Source organism: Arachis ipaensis, chromosome B2 (assembly GCF_059453495.1).
Source record: "Arachis ipaensis isolate K30076 ecotype BB chromosome B2, ASM5945349v1, whole genome shotgun sequence".
Classification (NCBI taxonomy): domain Eukaryota; kingdom Viridiplantae; phylum Streptophyta; class Magnoliopsida; order Fabales; family Fabaceae; genus Arachis; species Arachis ipaensis.
In genome coordinates, this window is record NC_142437.1 from 23326299 (window position 1) to 23346865 (window position 20567).

The 20567-nt window shown below is 30.0% G+C and overlaps 1 protein-coding gene across 1 annotated transcript; it reads right to left on the bottom strand.

Annotated features, from left to right (window-relative positions):
- Nucleotides 1-302: 302 nt before the first annotated feature.
- LOC148573304 (uncharacterized) lies at nt 303-1160 on the bottom strand. The gene is made up of 4 exons (XM_088505724.1): nt 1092-1160; nt 615-918; nt 432-542; nt 303-352 (listed from the first exon to the last, which is right to left on the bottom strand). The coding sequence occupies exons 1-4, from the start codon at nt 1158-1160 to the stop codon at nt 303-305; spliced, it is 534 nt and encodes a 177-aa protein (XP_088361850.1).
- Between the last annotated feature and the right edge of the window lie 19407 nt (nt 1161-20567).

Genomic DNA, 20567 nt, shown 5'->3' on the forward strand with positions numbered 1-20567 from the left:
ACTTATTTCAAATATTTAAAGAATCAACTTCAAACATTACATTTCACAAGCCACACAACAATTCAGCCAAGCCAACATCCATAATCATTCGAGTCAATCAAATAATACATAAGGCAGATACAATCACTAATTACATCATATCTCACATCAGTATCCATATGTAATAATTCCAATAATAAACTGTAGTTTTAGGAAAGCGCCCCTACCTCACAACATTGGAACCACAACCCAACTCGTTAACCAACTCCTTTTATCTCGACCCGAAATCACCGGCAATCAAAATCTCGGCTCTGCCCGCTCTCTCAAAAGCAGAAACAGCCCCAAACGGCACAAGCAAACCGGATTCTAGCTCCTAAAACCATTAACATTACGGTTACTTTATTACACAGAACAGAACACTAACGCAGAGCTCTCGAAACCGGAATACTTACTGAAACTAAGAAAGAACGGCTGAACCGAACAGCAACGGCCTCTGAACCGGTTGGGCGGTAGCCCCAACAGCCACCTCAAGCGGCAGCGGCAACGAATTCCGATCACGACAACTGAAACCAACATGCAGTGACCATAATATTCTCGGAATTCAAAAGGACGGAGGCTAATGACAAGACCCTTACCGGCAGTGGCTTTTTCGGTGATGGCAGCGAGGTTTTCCGATGGCATGAGCTTACCGGCACACCCCATGAACGGCGACAAGGCTCCCGACAGCTGCTGGGCGCAGCGGCAGGGACAGCTCCGCGGTAGTTCTTCTCCGGCGTGGCTCTCCTCCTCTGACTCTCTTCCTTTCTCCAGCAATGGTGGGTCTTCAGTGACGACACCAGCCACAACAGGGACGGCGACGGTGAGACCCCAACAGCGAGGAGATTCACGGCGGCAGAGCAACCCAGACTGGCGACGGCGCGACTGGAGGCCACGGCGACGCTGGCAACGCGAAAAGGGTTCCGACGCAGTGGGTCGCGCTCCTCGCGTCACTGGCCGCGTCCTCCTCCCTCAAGTCACGCGGTGTCTCTCTCCCCTCTGGGCTTCTTCCTTCGTGACGTTAATGGCGGCGACGCTCCTCCTCGCACGGTTCTGACAGTAGCTCATGGATGGACCAAACGACGGCGGCACATGGACGGTGGCGCGGCGGCGACGCGTGGGTCGATGGCAGGGCGCGGGTCCATGTCTCCCTGTTTCGCGACCTCTCCTTTTGTCGTTCAGATCTCCTTTCCTTCTCCCTCAAATTCGTTTGTTCCTTTCTTTCTTTTCCCTTTGCTTCTACGTATGGGTGTCTAGGGTAGAGGGGCAGCAGCTATTGCTGCTGAGTGTGGTTGAAGGGGACCGGGTCATTGGGTTAGGGTTTCAGGGTTAGGGTTTTTGAATAAAATTAGGGTTAGGGGCATTTTGGTAATTTCAAATAAAATTGGGAAAAATATAATAATTGAAACCCAATTTAAATCCAACATTACTTGTATATAGAAAAATACTATTTGCTCATCAATTATACAAATTATTTTCAATAAAATGCCCAAATCCAATAACTAGAAATAATATAATTAATTTCTCTATTTTTCAAAATAGCAGTAGTAATATTTAAAATATTACTTATCTAATCCAAATCATACAAAATCCTTATTATTTCATAACTATCAACTTTATAATTCAAATATAGAAAATAATCCAATAATTATAAAATTGGATAATAATCATAACTCGTCTCAAATTCAATAAATCAAAACTTGCCTTAATTATCTTTAATAAAATAATTTCTTAAATCAAGGCTATAAATAACTATATGATTTGAGACTTGCTCATGATAAAACTTTTCAAAAGTTCTAGGTCTTACAAAATGTTAATTGTAATATAATTATAATAAATATATTTTTCTAAAATAAATTTAGAAAAAAAAATAGTGATTTTATTTTAGAGAAAAAATGAATTCACGAGGAATTAACACCTCACTTTTATTAGTTGGAGAAAAAATCCGGTTTTAGTATATTTTGTCATTATTATACATTTTTCTCTAATCATATATCCACTGTTTTCTTTTCTTTGTTTCAGCATTTTGAACTTGGGTTTAACTTCTCGTGGTTCTCACTTCTCAGTCATTCTATTAGATGTAGTTGATAACTATTGAAATTCTTCGATTAATATAGGAGAAAAATATATCTTCGATTAATATAGGAGAAAAATATATTATTATATGATAGAATTAACATGAGTATATTTTATTATTAAATAAACAAAGTTAATATAAAATAAATGTATACATAAAAAAAGCAAATAAAATAAAATTAAAATAGTAAAAGTGATAAAAAATATTTTTTTTATAATTTTGTTTTGTCATTTTTATGTATAGAAGATTAGAAAATATTAAAATTTTAACTAAATTAATTTATAGTTGTTATATTCAATTTAAATAAGTAATAAATTATCTTATTTTAATTTATTCCTTAAATTTATATATCATAAAAATTAAATCAAATAATTAATATACATAATTTTAAATTGTGTGATACTTAAATATCTATTCAAATCAATTAGTTGATATAATTAATTTATCATAATAAATTATTTTTAATGAATTAAACAAAATAAAGCAGAAGCATGCTACGTTGATTCTATCATTAAAGGTAAAAATTCAATTTTTATATAATAAAATAGATAAAATAGATAATATAATAGACGGCGAGAAAGAGAAAGATAAACATTTTAGATCCTAAGTTGTTTCATTTGTAATACCCGGTCTAATCGAAATTTAGTAAATAATAAGTTAAATAGGAGCGAATATGGTTGGAAGATTTGGCAATCGGAATTTGATAATTTAAATATGATATTTGGATTCAGTGAATTTTTCCGAGTCGGAAAATATAGTTTTCTGCGTAAAAGTGCACAGTGGAATTTTGACCGGCAGTACCGGCTGAGATCTGTCTGGTACTACAATTGAGGAAATTGATTATGGGTAAATAAGATTAAGAAATGAGGAATTATAATTAGGGAAGGTAGAAATATTTAAAGTGCGATTTAGAGCGCTAATCTTAAAGGTTTTGGCCCAAAATTGGGCCAATGGGCAAAAATAAGTGAACCGGGCCTAAGTGGTCCCAAGACCCAACATATATAAACATTAGTTGTGAGCATTTCAGCTCATTTTACCCTAAAAAGAAGGGTTGGGGCGCTGATTTGAGAAGAGAGAAGAGAAGAGAGAAAACCTAACTCTCTTTGATCTTCAAACCACCATAACTTGAGCTACGGAGCTCCGATTGACGAGCCGTTTGCGGCCACGCATTGCTCTTCTCATCCTCTACAATTCTATCTAAGTTTGGTGGTGAGTATTTCATTCATCTCTGCCCAGTTTTTCGAAATTCCCCACTGTTACACATTTTTGAGTAGTTAGTGTTGAAATCTTGTGATTTTGGGTGTTTAGGGATACTCCAACATGGATTCTAAGTGGGTTCTATCCCTACTTCATATGGGCTGAGGTAAGAAGTGCTCAAACCCTTGTGATTTGTCATTTTTATGAGCCCTAGGTTGATGTATGTATGTGATATTGGTTATGTTAGTGTATTTGGTGATGTTGATGCACAATTGGGAGATTGGTATTGCTTGAGGAGCTTTGGTAAGGCTTGGAGCTAAGGTTGGTGAAGAACTCCAAAGAAGAGGCTCAATTGGTTTGGCTACAAGAGGTACGGTTTAAGTTTCATTTAAGTACCGTGTGTTGTGATGAGAATTCCTAGGCTAGATGCCCCTAGGATTAAGTTTGGATTGTGTAAATAGTTGGTGCTAATATGCATAGTTGATATGTAATGTGAATTAATGATTGGGTTGAGAATTGTGTGACCTTGTATGCTTGGTGTATTGAGAATTTGATGTACTGGGTAATTATTGATTTGTGGTTTATGCATTTAAATTGTGAAAATTGGGCCGGAGGCCGTGAATTTTGGGCCGGAGGCCCGAAAGAGGTAAGAAAGGTAAGTCGATGTGTGCATTGTATGATGGCACAAGTGATTGGATGAATTTCAGATAATGAATATATGAATGATTAGGTTGGTTATTGAATAATAAGGTTTGAGAAGTTGAAGTGTGGAATTTGGTAATTTTGGGTGAATTTATGTAGATGAGGTATGTTTGGTTCGGTTGAGATATATTATGTGATCATATATGTGATTATGATTATTGATGCCTTGATGGTATAATGATGCATTAGAGATATGTATGTTGTGATATATGCTTGGGGAATGATTAAGGTTGATTTGTGGGTGAAATCACGTGATAGTGAGTATGATATTGATTACGTATAATGATGGTTGATTGGAAATGGTATTATTGGAAATTGGGATGAGGAAGGATGTATGACATGATATTGTGTTTGTCCTTTAGCCATTTGATTGAGAAGTGTTAAAATGGTTAGATGTGGTTTTGGGAATTTTTGGTAAAGTGTCAATGTGTGAGTTGAGGATGGCTTGATGTGGATTTTGGTACATTTTGATTGATTTCAAAAAGGGTTGAAATTGGCATGTTTTGGTTGATTTTGAAAAGAGTTGAAAATGGCTTGTTTTGAAAATAGCACCTAGTGGTTTTGTATGAAAATATGGTTTTTGGGCATACTTTGACGGGACATAACTCGGACTACGGATCTCTGTTTTGTGCCAAATCTATTTAGAAATGAAATTGGATCCGGGATGTCCATGCCGTTTGAAGAACGGGTGAAAAATGACTTAAAATGAGAAAGTTATGTCCGTCGGAAGATTGGGGGTTGAATCTGTAAATTCTGCAGCTTTTAACTTAGAAAATTTTTAGCTGAATGACCCTCCACGCGTAGGCGCACTTGGCGCGTACGCGTCGTTCTTCAAGAAGGCACTATCCACGCGTGCGCGTGGTGTGCACGGTCGCGTCGATGCGCTGCACCAAATGCCCAGCTATTTTCCCGAGAGTTGTGCCAGTTTTGTGCCTGGGGCGCAAGAGCACCCACGCGTACGCGTGGCTGACGCTTGCGCGTCGTTTGGCTATTTTTCAACCCGCGCGTCCGCGCGTATGACGCTTGCGCGTTGATGAGTTTTGTGGCCATCCACGCGTGCGCGTGGAGTGCGCGTACGCGTGGCCCTGTTTTCATGCCAAAGTTGATTTTTGAGTTTTAAAAGCCAAATCTCATACTTCTAAGCCTCCGATCTCACCTCTTATGTATTAAATCATTCTGATATGCCTAGCAATGAGCTAGGGGATGTGGTAACTTGCGAGTGAGGCAAGGAGAAAAGTTATGATCAATGATGATCAAAGATGATTATATGAGATATGGAGGATGACGGTGGAAGTACCGTGTATGCCATGAGCCGGAGGGCTATATTTATTGATAAATGGCCCGTTCTTGATTGGACCATGATCCGGATGGCTGAGTTATTGTCGGGTTACGGCAAAGCCATTATTGTTTATGGTTGAGTATAAATGCATATATGATTAATGAATGAATATGTTAAATGGATAATAATGAAAAAATATTGAAATGTGATGTGCGACCCCGGGTAGTAGGCAGTGGCGTTGTCCACTTGCTCCGGGTGTGAGACGGGAAAGGAGGATTATGATAAACGAGTTTAATCGTGGGGTTTTGAATAAATGTGTATTTGTGATACCTGGGTAGTAGCAAGGGTCGTGGTTCGTCCCGCTTGCTCCGGGTCATTGTCTGAGGATTGATAATAATGAAGGGTGATTATGAATAAATGTTTATTTGTGATACTTGGGTAGTAGCAAGGGTTGTGGTTCGTCCCACTTGCTCCAAGTTAATGTTTGAGATTTGGTAACAATGAATGTTGATAATATGAATTGAGATTGAATGAATATATGTTTGAGATGCCTGGGCAGTAGCAAGGGTTGTGGTTCGTCCCACTTGCTCCGGGCCAATGCTTGAGATACCTGGGTAGTAGCAAGGGTTGTGGTTCGTCCCACTTGCTCCAGATCAGAGATTGCGACACCTGGGTAGTAGCCGCAGTAGTGATTATTTCACTGGCTCTGGGTTGAGCGGGCAGTAGCAAGGGGGTTGTAGCTCAAACCTACTTGCTCCGCAAGGGGTGTTTCTGTCCAATGGTTAGCTACCAGGACATGTCGGGTTGGCTATATAACCGACAGATGATATCATCAGCCATAGGGCATGCATTCATCATTTGCATATGTTTGAATTGTTTGGGTTTGCCATTTGTCTTGGATTTCTACATCATATATGCCATGTTACCTGACTATATGCTACTTGTTCTACTTGTATCATGTTTGTGTATTACCTGCCTGTATTGCTTGTGTTTGTACAATTGAGAGGCCCCTCATGCTGGTGTCGGTGGGTGTGAGGGCTGTTCTTGATGGGATGAATTGATGATGCGATTGCATGATGATGTATTGATATAGAACTGCTGAGGCAGAACAACTGGTGATGGTTTTGCTTATGATTCTGAGTCTGATTCGTGGAAGAGTCAGCGAGTTGGGAAACATGTGAAACATGAATTGAATTTAGCACTCCCTTATGACAGTTGCCTATTCATGGATTAGCGAGAACCTAGGATGAATAATTGGTGAAGAAGTTTAGGATGCTTAGTGAGTTTTTGTTGCAGTACATTGAATTTATTTGGCACTTTTACCGTACTGGGAACCCATGGGCCCGAGGTTCTCATTCCGTATATATCTCTTATTTTTCAGATACAGGTCCAGATGCTCAGAAGTGAGTTGTGGGTCGTCTGAGAGACGGCGAAGATCTTTATTTCCTCTACTTTGTGTTTTGATTAGAATCTCTCCACCTTTGTTTTGGAAAGTTTATATTATGTATTGAACTCTTTGAATTTGCCTATAGAGGCTCTCATGTTTCCTTCGGGAGAGATTAGGATATACTGTTGTCAACTAATTTCATAATGTACTCTAGCCGACCTAAACTTCGCGGGTCGCGACTAGTAGCTATTTACTTATGTTATATATATCTATCTGTTATCTATCTCTTAATCTCCTCTACGCCTTGTCCGTATATCGTTTTCGGCTTCACGGTTTATCTTTTGTTGTCGAAACGTGAGAGATACGTCTTCGCGATTTTATTTCTATTCTTTTCAGGCTTCTCGATTAATACTCCTTTCGAAATTACCTATATTTATTTATTAAAAATCCACCTGAGAGTCGTACCACCGTAATATCATTGACTTATGACTCGAGCATAAGGATTTGAATATTAGGGTGTTACATCATTTGGATGTTACAATGTGGGTATCACATTATTTTACTTATTCTACCCTATGGACCATTTTGTAACTTTATTTCAGTATCAATGGAATTTCACTACCTTTGAGTATTAAATTAAAATTCAAAATGAAACTGAAAAAAAAAGTAAAGAGTATAAAATTATTGATTGAAAAATACTCTAAATAATAAAAAGCCAAATTAACTTTAATATTAAATTCATTAATACGATTTTAATTTTATATAATAGTTAGATAATAGATTAGTAAAAGCAAATGGAAGAATGGCTTTAATTAATATTTGATAAAATATTTATTTAGAATAATTAAAAAATATAAAATTATGATATTATTAAAAATAATACATTTTTATATTAAAAAAAGTATATTTAAATAAAATGTTTATGAAATATAAAATTTAGAGTAACATAGCTTCATGAACATTAATCATTAATCAATTATGAACTAACATAAAATTATAATATAATTTATTTATGAAAAAATAATCAATAATTAATATTAATAAATATAAAAATCATCCAAACACTTTGATTAAAAGTATGAGTGGTTAATTATTATTCATTATTAATAATATTTTGTTCATAACAAAAACTGAAAATATAATTATTCAGATTTAGATTTTACAAAAATAAATGCATAAGTAACAAATGATATATTTTATCATGTATATTATAAATTAATGAATTAAACTAACTGATATAATGAATTATAATTAATTAATTGGTATAAATTATAATAAATTATATGATATTTAAAAAGAAAATAAAATAAATAAAAAAATAAAAAGAAACAGAAGAATTGAAGACTACAATAAAATAAATTGAATGTGAGTTTTTTTTTTACAAATTTTATATGACATCTGCTTCAATAATAATAAATAAAAATACATCAACTTAATATCTAAGAGAAAATGATGAGATAAAATCATAACACAATTCTAAAATAAAAGCTTAAATTAAACCATAATATCATTGCACAATACAAATTGAAAGTAATTTCACACTACAATATACCACACAAATAGGTAAATGACTTAAGCTTAATTACGGATTTTTTTTATTTATGCATACATGATAACACCATGGTCTATAAATGCTTAATGGATAACATATCATATATTTCTCTGAATGATGAGCACGGGAGTTGAAGAGTGTGTGCTGATTTGTGTCCATGATAGTTGCCTTCTTGTGACAACGCCTCATAGGAAGAAAAAGAATTGTTGTAAAAGCTACTCAATGAAAGAGTAATTGGTAAATGAATAATATTTTCTTCTAGCATATATAATCTTTTATAGTGGTAAAATAAAAATGGAAGGAATAAAATTTTGTATTTTTATATTAGAAATAGAATTTGATATTTATCCTAATAAAATTAAATAACTAATTAGTTATATTTAAATAAATAAAATAAATTAAATAAAAATATTTTTAAGAATTAATCAAATCAATTAGTCAATAAAAATAATTAGTATAATTAATTTTATTTGATTTATTGAATTCAAAAAATAAATTAAAAAATAATTGATTGAATTAATTAGTTGATATAATTAATTTATTATAATTGATTGGATTTAATGAATTAAAAAAAATAAATAGAAAAACATAGGAGACAATAAATTTTTTAACTAAATTAATATGTATTTATTGTATTTAATCAGTATAAGTAACAATACCTTATAAATTAATGAATTAAAATAATTGATATAATAAATTACAATTATTTTATTGATATAAATTATAATAAATCATGTGATATTTAAATACCTAATCAAATCAATTAGTTGATATAATTAATTTACTGTAATAAATTGTATTCAATGAGTTATAAAAAATAAATTAAGAAACACGCTAAGAAATATGCCACGCGAAATTCAATTTTTATATAATAAAAATATACATTCTTATATATGTTATAAAAATATGATTTGATTCCATTAACTTGCTTATTTTTTTTACTTGCCACCTATATTCAGCATGGAATTTTAATTTTTCTAAAATAAATTTAGAAGAGAGAATAGTACTTTCATTTTGGAGAGAAAATAAATTCATGAAAAATTGACACCTCCCTTTCATTAGTTTTTTTTTTTTTTTATCAAAGATAGGAGACTCGAACCCGCAACCTCTTAATTGAGTATGGAGAAACTATGCCATTTGAGCTATTACTCATTGGCTCCCTTTCATTAGTTGATAATGCATTAAATATTAATTTATATAATTATAATAAATATATTTTCTTAAATTAGTATAATCATACATTATTCATTAAATGTTAATTGTAATATAAATATAATAAAGATATTTTTCTAAAATAAATTTAGAAGAGAGAATAGTGCTTTTATTTTAGAAGAAAAATGAATTTATGAAAAATTGACACCTCACTTCAATTAGTTAGGGAAAAATACAATTTTAGTATATTAAGTAGAAGTATATATTATTATTATTATTATTATTATTATTATTATTATTATTATTATTATTATTATTATTATTATTATTATTAAAAATATTTTCGATTGATAATTGATAAGTAGTTTAATAATGTATTAAATATGAATTTTATATAATTATAATAAAGATATTTTTCTAAATTAGTATAATTATGCATTATTCATTAAATACATTCATTTTGGAGGGAAAATAAATTCATGAGAAATTCACACCTCACTCTCATTAGTTGAGAAAAAACCAAATTTTAATATATTAAGTAAATTATATAAATAGAAATACTTGCTAAGTATATATAAAAGAGGAGATATTTAATTATATATATAATATAATTACTATATATGTAACAGATATAAATTGTTATAATTATAGAGACTTATTATAATTGTATTAAATTTAATTATGAATGTAAATAAATAAAAGTGATAATAATTAATATTATTTTTTTTACATTTAATATTTACCGTAAATATAAAAAATATTGAGAAAAAAAGTAGATATTGACTTTATTTTATTTTATTTTACGTCATGGATTTCTTTACTAAAATTAATGGAGGAAAAAAATCTTTATGATCAATCTCAATCACAATAAATAAGATGAATTGGTTGAGCAACAAACAAATTTAACGGGTAAATGTTATTTTCCATTTATGGAAAAAAATGAGGTAACATGCATGTGTATATTAATATAGGAAGAATATATACTCACAGCTTTAAAATCTTTAAGAATATTTGATTGTATTATCCTTCAAGCCAAAAAATTCATCCTTTATTTTTATTAGATATTTATATTAATTTAATTAAATGACTGTTTTAATAAAAGAAAAAATCATTATTATTATTATTATTATTATTATTATTGAATAATAACGATAATTATCGTTATTAATATTAAATTGGTTATTAATATATATATTGAATTATTATTAATATTAAATTAGTTATATATATATATATATTTATTGTTACTTCTACAATCGTGCAATAATATTTTCTTTTATTTGTTAACTAATTTGTTAACTAATTAAACTTGGTTATTTATATTAAATATATTTAATGATTACTAAAAATTAATCATATAATTATCATTATTAATAACCAATTATTAATAACCAATTTATATTTCTCTAAAATATAATTTTCTATCTTTTTATTATTATTATTATTAATATATAGGTCACCATTAAGATAATAACTTGTCACTAATAAAATTTTAGGATAATGAATAAAAAATAGAATTATATTAATATAATTAAATTAATATAATTAAAATAGTTAAAAATATTTTTGATTGATAATTAGATTAATAATGTATTAATTATTGATTTTATATAATTATAATAGAGATGTTTTTTTAAATTAGTATAATTATGAATTATTCATTAAATGCTAAGTATAATATTGTTATATAAATATAATTAAAATAATTTTTTGAAATAAATTTAAAAGAGATTAGTATAATTATAATAAAGAGATTATCTTAAATTAGTATAATTATGTATCATTCATGAAATATTAATTATAATATAATTATATCAATTAAAGATAATTTTTAAAAATAAATTTAAAAGAGAGAAATAGTGTAATCATTTTGGAGGAAAAATGGATTCATGAGAAAATGACACCTCACCATCATAAGTTAGGGAAAAACCCAGTTTAGTATATTAAGTATATTTGTATAAATTATAATAAATTATATAACATTTAAAAAGAAAATAAAATGAATAATAAGAAAATAAAAATAAATAGAATAGATAGAAGACTATAATAAAATAAATTGAAGGTGAGAGTTTTTTTTTTGGTACATTTCATATCACATCTGTTTCAATAATAATAAAAAAATAAAAATACGTCAACTTGATATCTAAGAAAAAATGATGAGATAAAATCATAATACAGTTATAAAGTAAAAGCTTAAATTAGAACACAATATCATTACACAACATATATTGAAAGTAATTTCACACTACAATATACCACAAACAGCTAAATAACTTAAATTTAAATACGAAACATTTTTTATTTATGCATACATGATAACACTATGGTCTATAAATACTTCATAGATAACATATCTTATATAACTCCGAATGATGAGCACGAAAGTTGGAGAGTGTGGTAGTTTGTGTCCACGATAGTTGCCTTCTTGCAACGACGCCTCATAGGAAGAAAAAGAATTGTTGTAAAAGTTATCAAATGAAAGAGTAATTGGTAAACAAACGATATTTTCTTCGAGCATACATGGTCTTTATAGTGGTAAAATAAAAATGAAAGGAATTAAATTTTATATTTTTATATTAGGAATAGAATTTGATATTTATCCTAATAAAATTATTATTATTATCAATATAAATGGGTTAACAATTTGCCACTAATAAAATCATTGGATAATGAATAAGAATTAGAAGGATATCAATATAATTAAAATGTTTAAAAATATTTTCGATTGATAATTAGTTTAATAATGTATTAAATATTGATTTTATATCATTATAATAAAGATATTTTCTTAAATTAGTATAATTATGTTTATTCATTAAAATAATTAAAAATATTTTTGATTAATAATTGATAAGTAGTTTAATAATGCATTAAATATTAATTTTATATAATTATAATAAAGATATTTTTCTAAATTAGTATAATTATGCATTATTCATTAAATACATTCATTTTGGAGGGAAAATAAGTTCACGAAAAAGTGACACCTCTCTTTCATTAGTTGAAAAAAACCCAATTTTAGTATATTAAGTAGATAAATAGATAAAAATAAAATTGAATATAAATTTATTATCACTTATAAATAAGGGTGTTCAAATTCAAACAAATACAAACAAAGTGACTATCCATTACAAAATTGAAAATCGATCAAAATCGCATTAATTTAGATTAAATAAGATTTTATTTTTGATAAATTACATATATTTGATCAGATTTCATATTCACTTTTCAAAACTGAATTAATTCAATTCAAATGGCAAAATGTAATTTAATATTACGATTTTATTATTAAATTTAAATTTTATATTAATATGTTAATTTATTATATGTTTTTATATTATTATTATTATGTAAGCATTTTTTAATATAAAATGATATTAATTTATTTGTTTGTTTTACTAAAGTAACGTTGCTTCTATTTTTTAGTAACAAAATGTTAATTTTTTTTTAAATTGAATAAATTAAACTAATCCAATCGCAATAGTTTGGGTCGGATTAGAACGAATTTAAAATATAAAATCAAGTAGATCCAATCTGAATTGCAACAAATTATATACTTCGAATCATATTAATTTTTTTTTAAAAATCAATCCAAATCGTACCGTAAACACCACAATTTATAAACACATAGGTCAACTTTTTAATTAAAAAATATATTTTTTACCACACAGACTTGATTGAAAATGACGTAAGTCAAATTTTAAGTATGAAAATATGATCACTTAGCTATTATTTGGCTTAAAAAAATAAACTTGTAATATTTTTCCTTTTCAATAATATCATATACATAAGAAGATTCTTTGCAATGTAAATTAACTTTTACAAAGATAAAAGTGATATATGAAAAAAATAAAAATTTTTTGTCTTTAATTTATTTAATCAATTTTATTTAAGTTGATTGGACATAATTATCATTTATTTATTGACAATATTTATTATTTTATAATTTAAAAAGTAAAAAATTCTTCACGTTATTATATAAGTTAAAATGTCTATATATAATTTTTTATTTTATAAAAAAATTAAAAAGAAATATAATTAAGTATTTATATATTTATTATTTAGAATCATTTCAATAATAATAATAATAATAATAATAATAATTTGTTTGGAATTTTGAATAAATTGTAATAAATTATTTATTTATGTCTTTGAATTTAGTAAGATTAATGCATGTTTATTAAGAAAAATGAGTGAATGAATAAAATTAATTTGATTAGATAATTTACTGGTATAATAATTAGGTAGTTAGTATAAAATAATTAGTTTCATAAATTATCATAAAATAATTAAGAGAAAAGGACAAATAGGTCCATGATCTTTTGTCCCGCGGACATTTTCGTCCCTGATCATTGAAAAATACTTTTAAGTCCCTGACCTTCACAAAATTTGGACGGATCAGTCTCTGACGGAGGCATTTGGATGGATCAGTCCTTGATGGAAGTATTTGGACAGAGGGACTGATGCGTCCAAATTTTATGAAGGTCAGGGACTTAAAAGTATTTTTCAATAGTCAAGAATAAAAATGTCCGCGGAACAAAAGGTTAGGAACCTATTTATCCTTTTCTTATAAAGGGGTCAAAAACAAAATTTATTGGAGTACGTTGCATGTTCAATATATAATTATTGAATAGACATCTTACGTACTAAGTTAATTATAAAAATATAACTAGAAATGCAATTATCATTCCATAATATAAATTACAAAAATAATTATATCTCACAATTTTATTAACCCAAATATCTCTTTACATTCAAATAATAGAAATGATAACTATCAATTATACAACAATGATATTAAGATTAACTTAGCTTAGAAATAGTCAATAATATAATAACATAAACACATACTTCAAATAAAAGAATAAATTAATAAATATAAAGTGTCATAAGTGGTAGGAAGAAAAAATTAATATTTTTTATTACGTTTTTTGCTTGAATATAAAAGCAAAACAATATAATAATATTGGAGCTTATGTTTCGTTTTTTTGTCGTAGTTTCAATCTTCCACATTTAGGTTAAAGTTAAATAAAAAAATTTTTCTAGTGAAGAGTAGAACTAGGTGAAAAGTGAAGTTGTTTACTAAATTTTGATTCCATACCTATGCTATACCACATGTGTACGTCACAGATGTGATTGGTGGTAGGAAAAAAAAAAAAGAAAATCAAGAGGTTAAAAAAAAACCATTAAAAAGAATCATGAAGTTATCTAAATATTATCTAAATATATTAATTTAATTTTTTATTAAAATAAAATACGTTCCTAGCTATATAGGTAGAAAATTAAAATTTCTCAATGCAAGATTTTATGAAAGAAAACAAATCTGATAATTATTGCTTTAGCTAATTGGCATTCTATTTTCGATATTATTCTCAATATAATAATAAATAAATGACTCAATTGAACAATATAAATTATGTTACAAGTTATTATATTAATACTAAAATATTAATTTAAATTATTTGATATTTATCCTAATCAAATCAAATAATTAATATATTAGACAAATTATAATTAATTTGGTTTAATGAACTTATCTGGATATGCTTGCACACTTTTAAAAATTATTGTGATTTTTAAAGTTAATTTATATTTATCAAAATTAAAAAATCTAACATACATAATCTCATATATTAATAAAATTCAAATTTATTCTTATATTTATGTTTATTATAATTTTTAATTTAAAAAATTATTTTACCAAACAAAATTTTGATTTTTTTTGTGTTTGTTGAAAATTATTTATTTTTAGTTTAATGAGTAAATTATCGTTTTGTCTCCAACATTTGGGATATGTCTCAACGTTATCCTTAACATTTTAAAATTGTCTTAATATTATTCTACCATTAGTGATTTGTTAGCAAAATTGACGGTATAATAACATTGAGATGATTTTAAAACATTACGGATTTAAATAGAACAAAACATTAGATACAAACAAAGATATATTACTTTTAGAAGAATTATCAAATTAAGTAACATGAAAGAACATTTTAATGAAATGAATTGCATATAAATTCAAGATTTTTACTCATACTTCTAGAATGACTAATAGATAAACTTCCGAAAAAAAAGGTAACATGGTGCATATAAATAAAGTATGAATTATATCTTTTTATCTCTAATATACTGAACTTCTTTAATATTTAATTTAATTAAATTTTATTTTTAATTTTATAAAAAACTTTAATTTTATTATTCAATAATATTAATTTTTTACGTTAGATAATTATTCAATTTATTTTTTTAATTCTACTCGTAATAAAAAATAAATTTATTTAAAATGAAAGTAATGCGATTAAGAATAAAATTAAAAAAATAATTTTGTTTAGAATAAAAGCAATATGATTAAGAGTAAATTGTTTAAATGTGATTAAAAAATAATTGAATAATTATCTACCTTTAAAACTGATAGTATTAAAGGATAAAATTAAAATTACTTAAAAGTTAGAAATAAAATTTAATTAAAAATAAAATTTAATTAAAATAAAAATTAAAGAAGTTTGGTATATTAGAGATAAAATGGTATAATATATATTTTATTGTATATGTATCATAATTTTTTCTTCCTTTCCTAAAAGTTTATCTATTAATCATTCCACAAGCGTTTTATGATGAGTACAAATATTTAAGAGTAAAGTTGAAAAAATACTTAGAATTAACGTAATATGATTATGAGTATTTTACTTAGATATAATTAAAAAATAATTAAATAATAATCATAAAAAATATGATATTATTGAATGATAAAATTAAAATTTATTTTAAAATTAAAAATAAATTTATTTAAAATAAACATTAAAAGAGTTCGATACATTAGAGACAAAAATGTATAATTTATACTTTATTGTATATGTATCATGTTCTTTTTTTTTTAGAAATTTATCTACTAGTTATTCTACAAGCATTCAATGATAATAAATAAAAATCTTAAATTTGTAATACAATTTATTCTGTTAAAATATGCTTTCATTTTACTTGATTGAGTAATTCTTTTAAAAATAATGTATCGTTTTTGTTCCTAATATTTTCGTTTTATTTAAGTCCTTAACATTTTAAAATCGTCTCAATATTATCATATCGTCAACTTTGTTAATAGATTACTAACAACATGATAATATTGAGATAATTTTAAAATATGACGAACTTAAATAGGAAAATTTAAATGTTAAAGACAATTTTAAAACTTTACCAAATATAAATACTACAACTTTAAAAAGATATTTTTTGTAATACCCTAACTACCAAAGCTCGCACTTCCGGCTGCGCGACTATGATAGTTCGGACATTACGACGACACTTATATTAATTAATACTAAAATATGAGCCTGTTTAAAACTTTAAACCGCAATACCGCTCCCAAAGATACTTTCGCTCGATAACGTACATCCATAAATACCATTCAACTTACAACAACTCGAAAAGAGTACATCCATATATATACATAAATATATATAAATAATATTACAAACATTAACCAATACAATTCCTATCCCTCTTACAGAATATATATCAAGATAAAGGCGAGGGTACAATAAACCATAACTAAAACAATACAGAGCATCACAACAACAATTAAATAAGCTCTTCATAACTTCTGCGCCCATATCCTGAAAGGGGAAAAATGTAGGGGGGTGAGAACATCATCCTCGAAAGGGTTCTCAGTAAAGGGTTTTTGGGAATTACTGTAATAGGATACATGAAGATAAACCGTACCAATGATTAATAACCATCTTATGCCTCTTTTCAAAAACAACCGTTTACAATAAAAGAGAAATCTGAAATCCTTTTTCTGAAAGAAGAAACTGTTCATTTAAAACAATATTCAAAAGCATTTCAGAAGGTTTATCTATGCTGAACCAAATTAGCCTTTCACGCATTTCCAAATCATAACCACAATACCGAAACCAACCATCGGTCCATCTCAATTCAACCACGGCCCTAGGCCCAAACAATCCAACCAACAATCAATCACCACAATCCAACAGAGTCCCAGATGCAAACACAGGAAGGAAGTTCAAGCACAAACAAACAGTTATTACAAGTAGAACAGTTAGCAATTAATCACATAGGCAAACCAAGTATAATATGCACACCCAACCAATGTCACACAAATGCATATGATGCATGCCTGTCCCTAGTGGCTGATGATATCATCTGTCGGTTATAGAGCCAACCCGACAAGTCCTGGTAGCTAACCATTGGACTGTCCCTCTGTCGCGCATCCCCAACTCGAGTTATACTCATCATAAACTTGATCATAGTCATGATCCATATCCATCACCCTCACTGGTGAATATTTATCCATCACCATCACTGGTGAATATTTATGGGGGCGAGCTCATCCGGGACTTTCACAGTGCCCGGCCACACTTACGACATAGGGTCAACAGAGTATCAAGTCTCAACCTGGAGCACGTGGTGGCTAGCCACTGCTACTACCCAGGGAAACCCTCATCTCCAATAGTGGAAGTGCAAAAATCACAATTATCAATAATTCAGCATATACATGCATTCATTCTCATCCATGGATCAACACCCATCTCAGCCATCCGGCTTACGGTTCAGTCCAGAACCAGCCAATATTGATAATCACACAAAGCCATTCCGGCTCACGGTTCAATCCAGAACCAGCCAATATTCATATCATACACAGCCATTCCGGCTCACGGTTCAATCCAGAACCAACCAATATTTATAATCATACATAGCCATTCTGGCTCACAACAAAACAGCACTTCCACATTCAACATCATAAATTCATAAAATCGGCATTTAAGCCATAAATCACTTTTTCCCAAATCATTTCACTTGAAATAGAGTTTCAACTCTTTTTAGCCTTGACTTTGAAGATCTCATTTTCAAATCATCTCAGGCTCATAAGCCAAATTTACTCAAAGTGAGTTTCCTTTTTAAAGCAAAGCCACTCTCGGCATTCTCTTTCCAAAACTTCCAAAACCATGGAAAGTTAAAGATTCTTTTTGGGAACATTCAAAATCACCCATCCAACAATGGGATTTTATAACAAAAGTTTCTTGCCAGAGTCCCAAGTCTTTAGGGAAGGTCAACTTATATAAATTCCTTAAAATTCATTGAAACTTTTAAAATCATAGATTCCCGGTTCAAGTAAATAAAACTGAATTTATTATGAAACCGTTCATACAAAATCACAAGTTCCAACTCGGTCCAAAAATCAACTCATTTGAAACGGAACCGGTTCATTTGAATCAAACCACTTTCAGGTTTCTTTTTGGAACCCATTTTTCTAACTCTTCCAAAATGCCTCAAACTTGATTACTCAATCAAAAGTCTAAATTCCTTTGAAATCACTAAAAGCTCCTTTTTATATTGAAATCAATATTAGAGCATCATTCTTTCCTTCAGTGATTCAAACTGTACAAATAGTTCGTTTCTAAATAAGCTGAACTCAACGCATAAAGTTCATTAAATAGATTAAGCTTGAAAACATAAATATTCTCTTAATAAATCAATTAATACAACTTCTCAAATCCAACCCTTTTTAAATAACTTTACAAACAAGAGTAGGATTTTGTAGAAATTTCGGCAGCACCTCCCCTAAAACTTGGACTTTTGCCACCCGGTTCGGGTCCCAACTAAACCGTTTCTCATTCCTTTTCAACAGCTCAAAACCAGAAATCAATTCAAAACAAGCTAAATCCAACAGTCGCCTCAGTGGCATATCTCAAGAAAACCATTTCAAGATCAACTCAATATCAACCGATTTAACTCATTTCCAAAGCTTTAAAGAAACAGTTCAGTAACAAATCATTTGTCCAAGATCAAGTCAATTAAAGTAAACCAGGCTGAATTCAACAGTGCATTCGACTTTTCACATCATCAAATAATTGACTCAAATCAAATCAATCCTCAACGGATTAAACTCAGATTTCAAATCTTTAAAGAATCACTTCAAAACATTACATTTCACAAAGCCGCACAACCATTCAACCAAACCAACATCCATAATCACTCGAGTCAATCAAATAACACATAAGGCAGATACAATCACTAATTACACCATATCTCACATCAGTATCCATATGTAATAATTCCAATAATAAACTGTAGTTTTCGGAAAGCGCCCTACCTCAAAACGCAAATTCCATAACTCAAACGCGTCACCGAGTCCTTTCCGCCTCGACCCAAAATCAACAATCAAAATCCCGGCTACCAAAACCTCAGCTCCAAACCATTTTCTCAGCAACCACAACGACTCTAATCACAATATATAATAACCGAGATTAACTCTCATAACAACAAATGCTACAACTCCTCAACGTATAATAGAACAGTAAGTAGAGGACTTTCAAATCGAAAACGCTTATCGAAACTAAGAAAGAATGGCCAAATCAAGCAAGGGTAGTCCCGGCGGTGGTTCTGGCAACAATCGCGCTACACCCGATGACCAGAATGGCAGCAATCAGAACTCGGACCTATGTTACCAAACCTCAGAGTCTTTAACCAGGCATGACAGGATACTGACTAAAAGGGCTTTCCGAAATGAACATGCTTACCGCAACAAGGGAAGAACAACTACACCGAGTGGCGACAGCTCCGATGGTATTTCCAGCTACACCCGCGCCACAACCGGCGGTCGGAAACGCAGGGACGTAGCTTCTCCGACAGCGACAACGTAACTTATGACAGCCACTTCATTAAACACAACAGTTTCAGTGACAGCTTCAAGTAAAATTGAATTGGCAGCACTAGGAGGAACCAGAAACAGGGCAAGCTCACCAGAACGGCAGTGACCAGAAATTCTAGCGGCGGCAGAGGAATTCTGGCGGCATGAACCCCTTTTCTGACGCGGCAGCTCAATGGCGGACCGGCTTCCCCTCCACCACGTTCTGTTCTTTCCGCACTGCTCTCTCCTCACCAGCGACAGTGACGGAGGCAATGGCTTCACAGACGAGACCAGGCACGGCGGTTTCAGACTCTCAGCCCCTTCTCACTCGCGTACCCTCTCTCTCCGTGTTTCAGCCTCGACGGCGACTCCCGGTGGACCAGTAGCGACGACGATAGCGCAGACAGCCGCGGCGGCGCGAAGAGACTGGCTCCATGGTACTGCATTTCGGGGATGGTGACTCGCGAGGGTGACATCGACGACTCCTTGTGGTGGTTGTGACCCTCCTCCCCTCGGCGGCATCAAGCAGCGACGGCAAACGCCAGTGCCACCGGCGCAGAT

Coding starts and splice junctions, on each gene's coding strand:
- LOC148573304 (XM_088505724.1), bottom strand. CDS start 1,160: ATGGACCCGCGCCCTGCCATCGACCCACGCGTCGCCGCCGCGCCACCG. Junction 919..1,091: donor CCATGTGCCGCCGTCGTTTG/GTCCATCCATGA, acceptor TCGCGTTGCCAG/CGTCGCCGTGGCCTCCAGTC. Junction 543..614: donor CACCGAAAAAGCCACTGCCG/GTAAGGGTCTTG, acceptor TGTTGGTTTCAG/TTGTCGTGATCGGAATTCGT.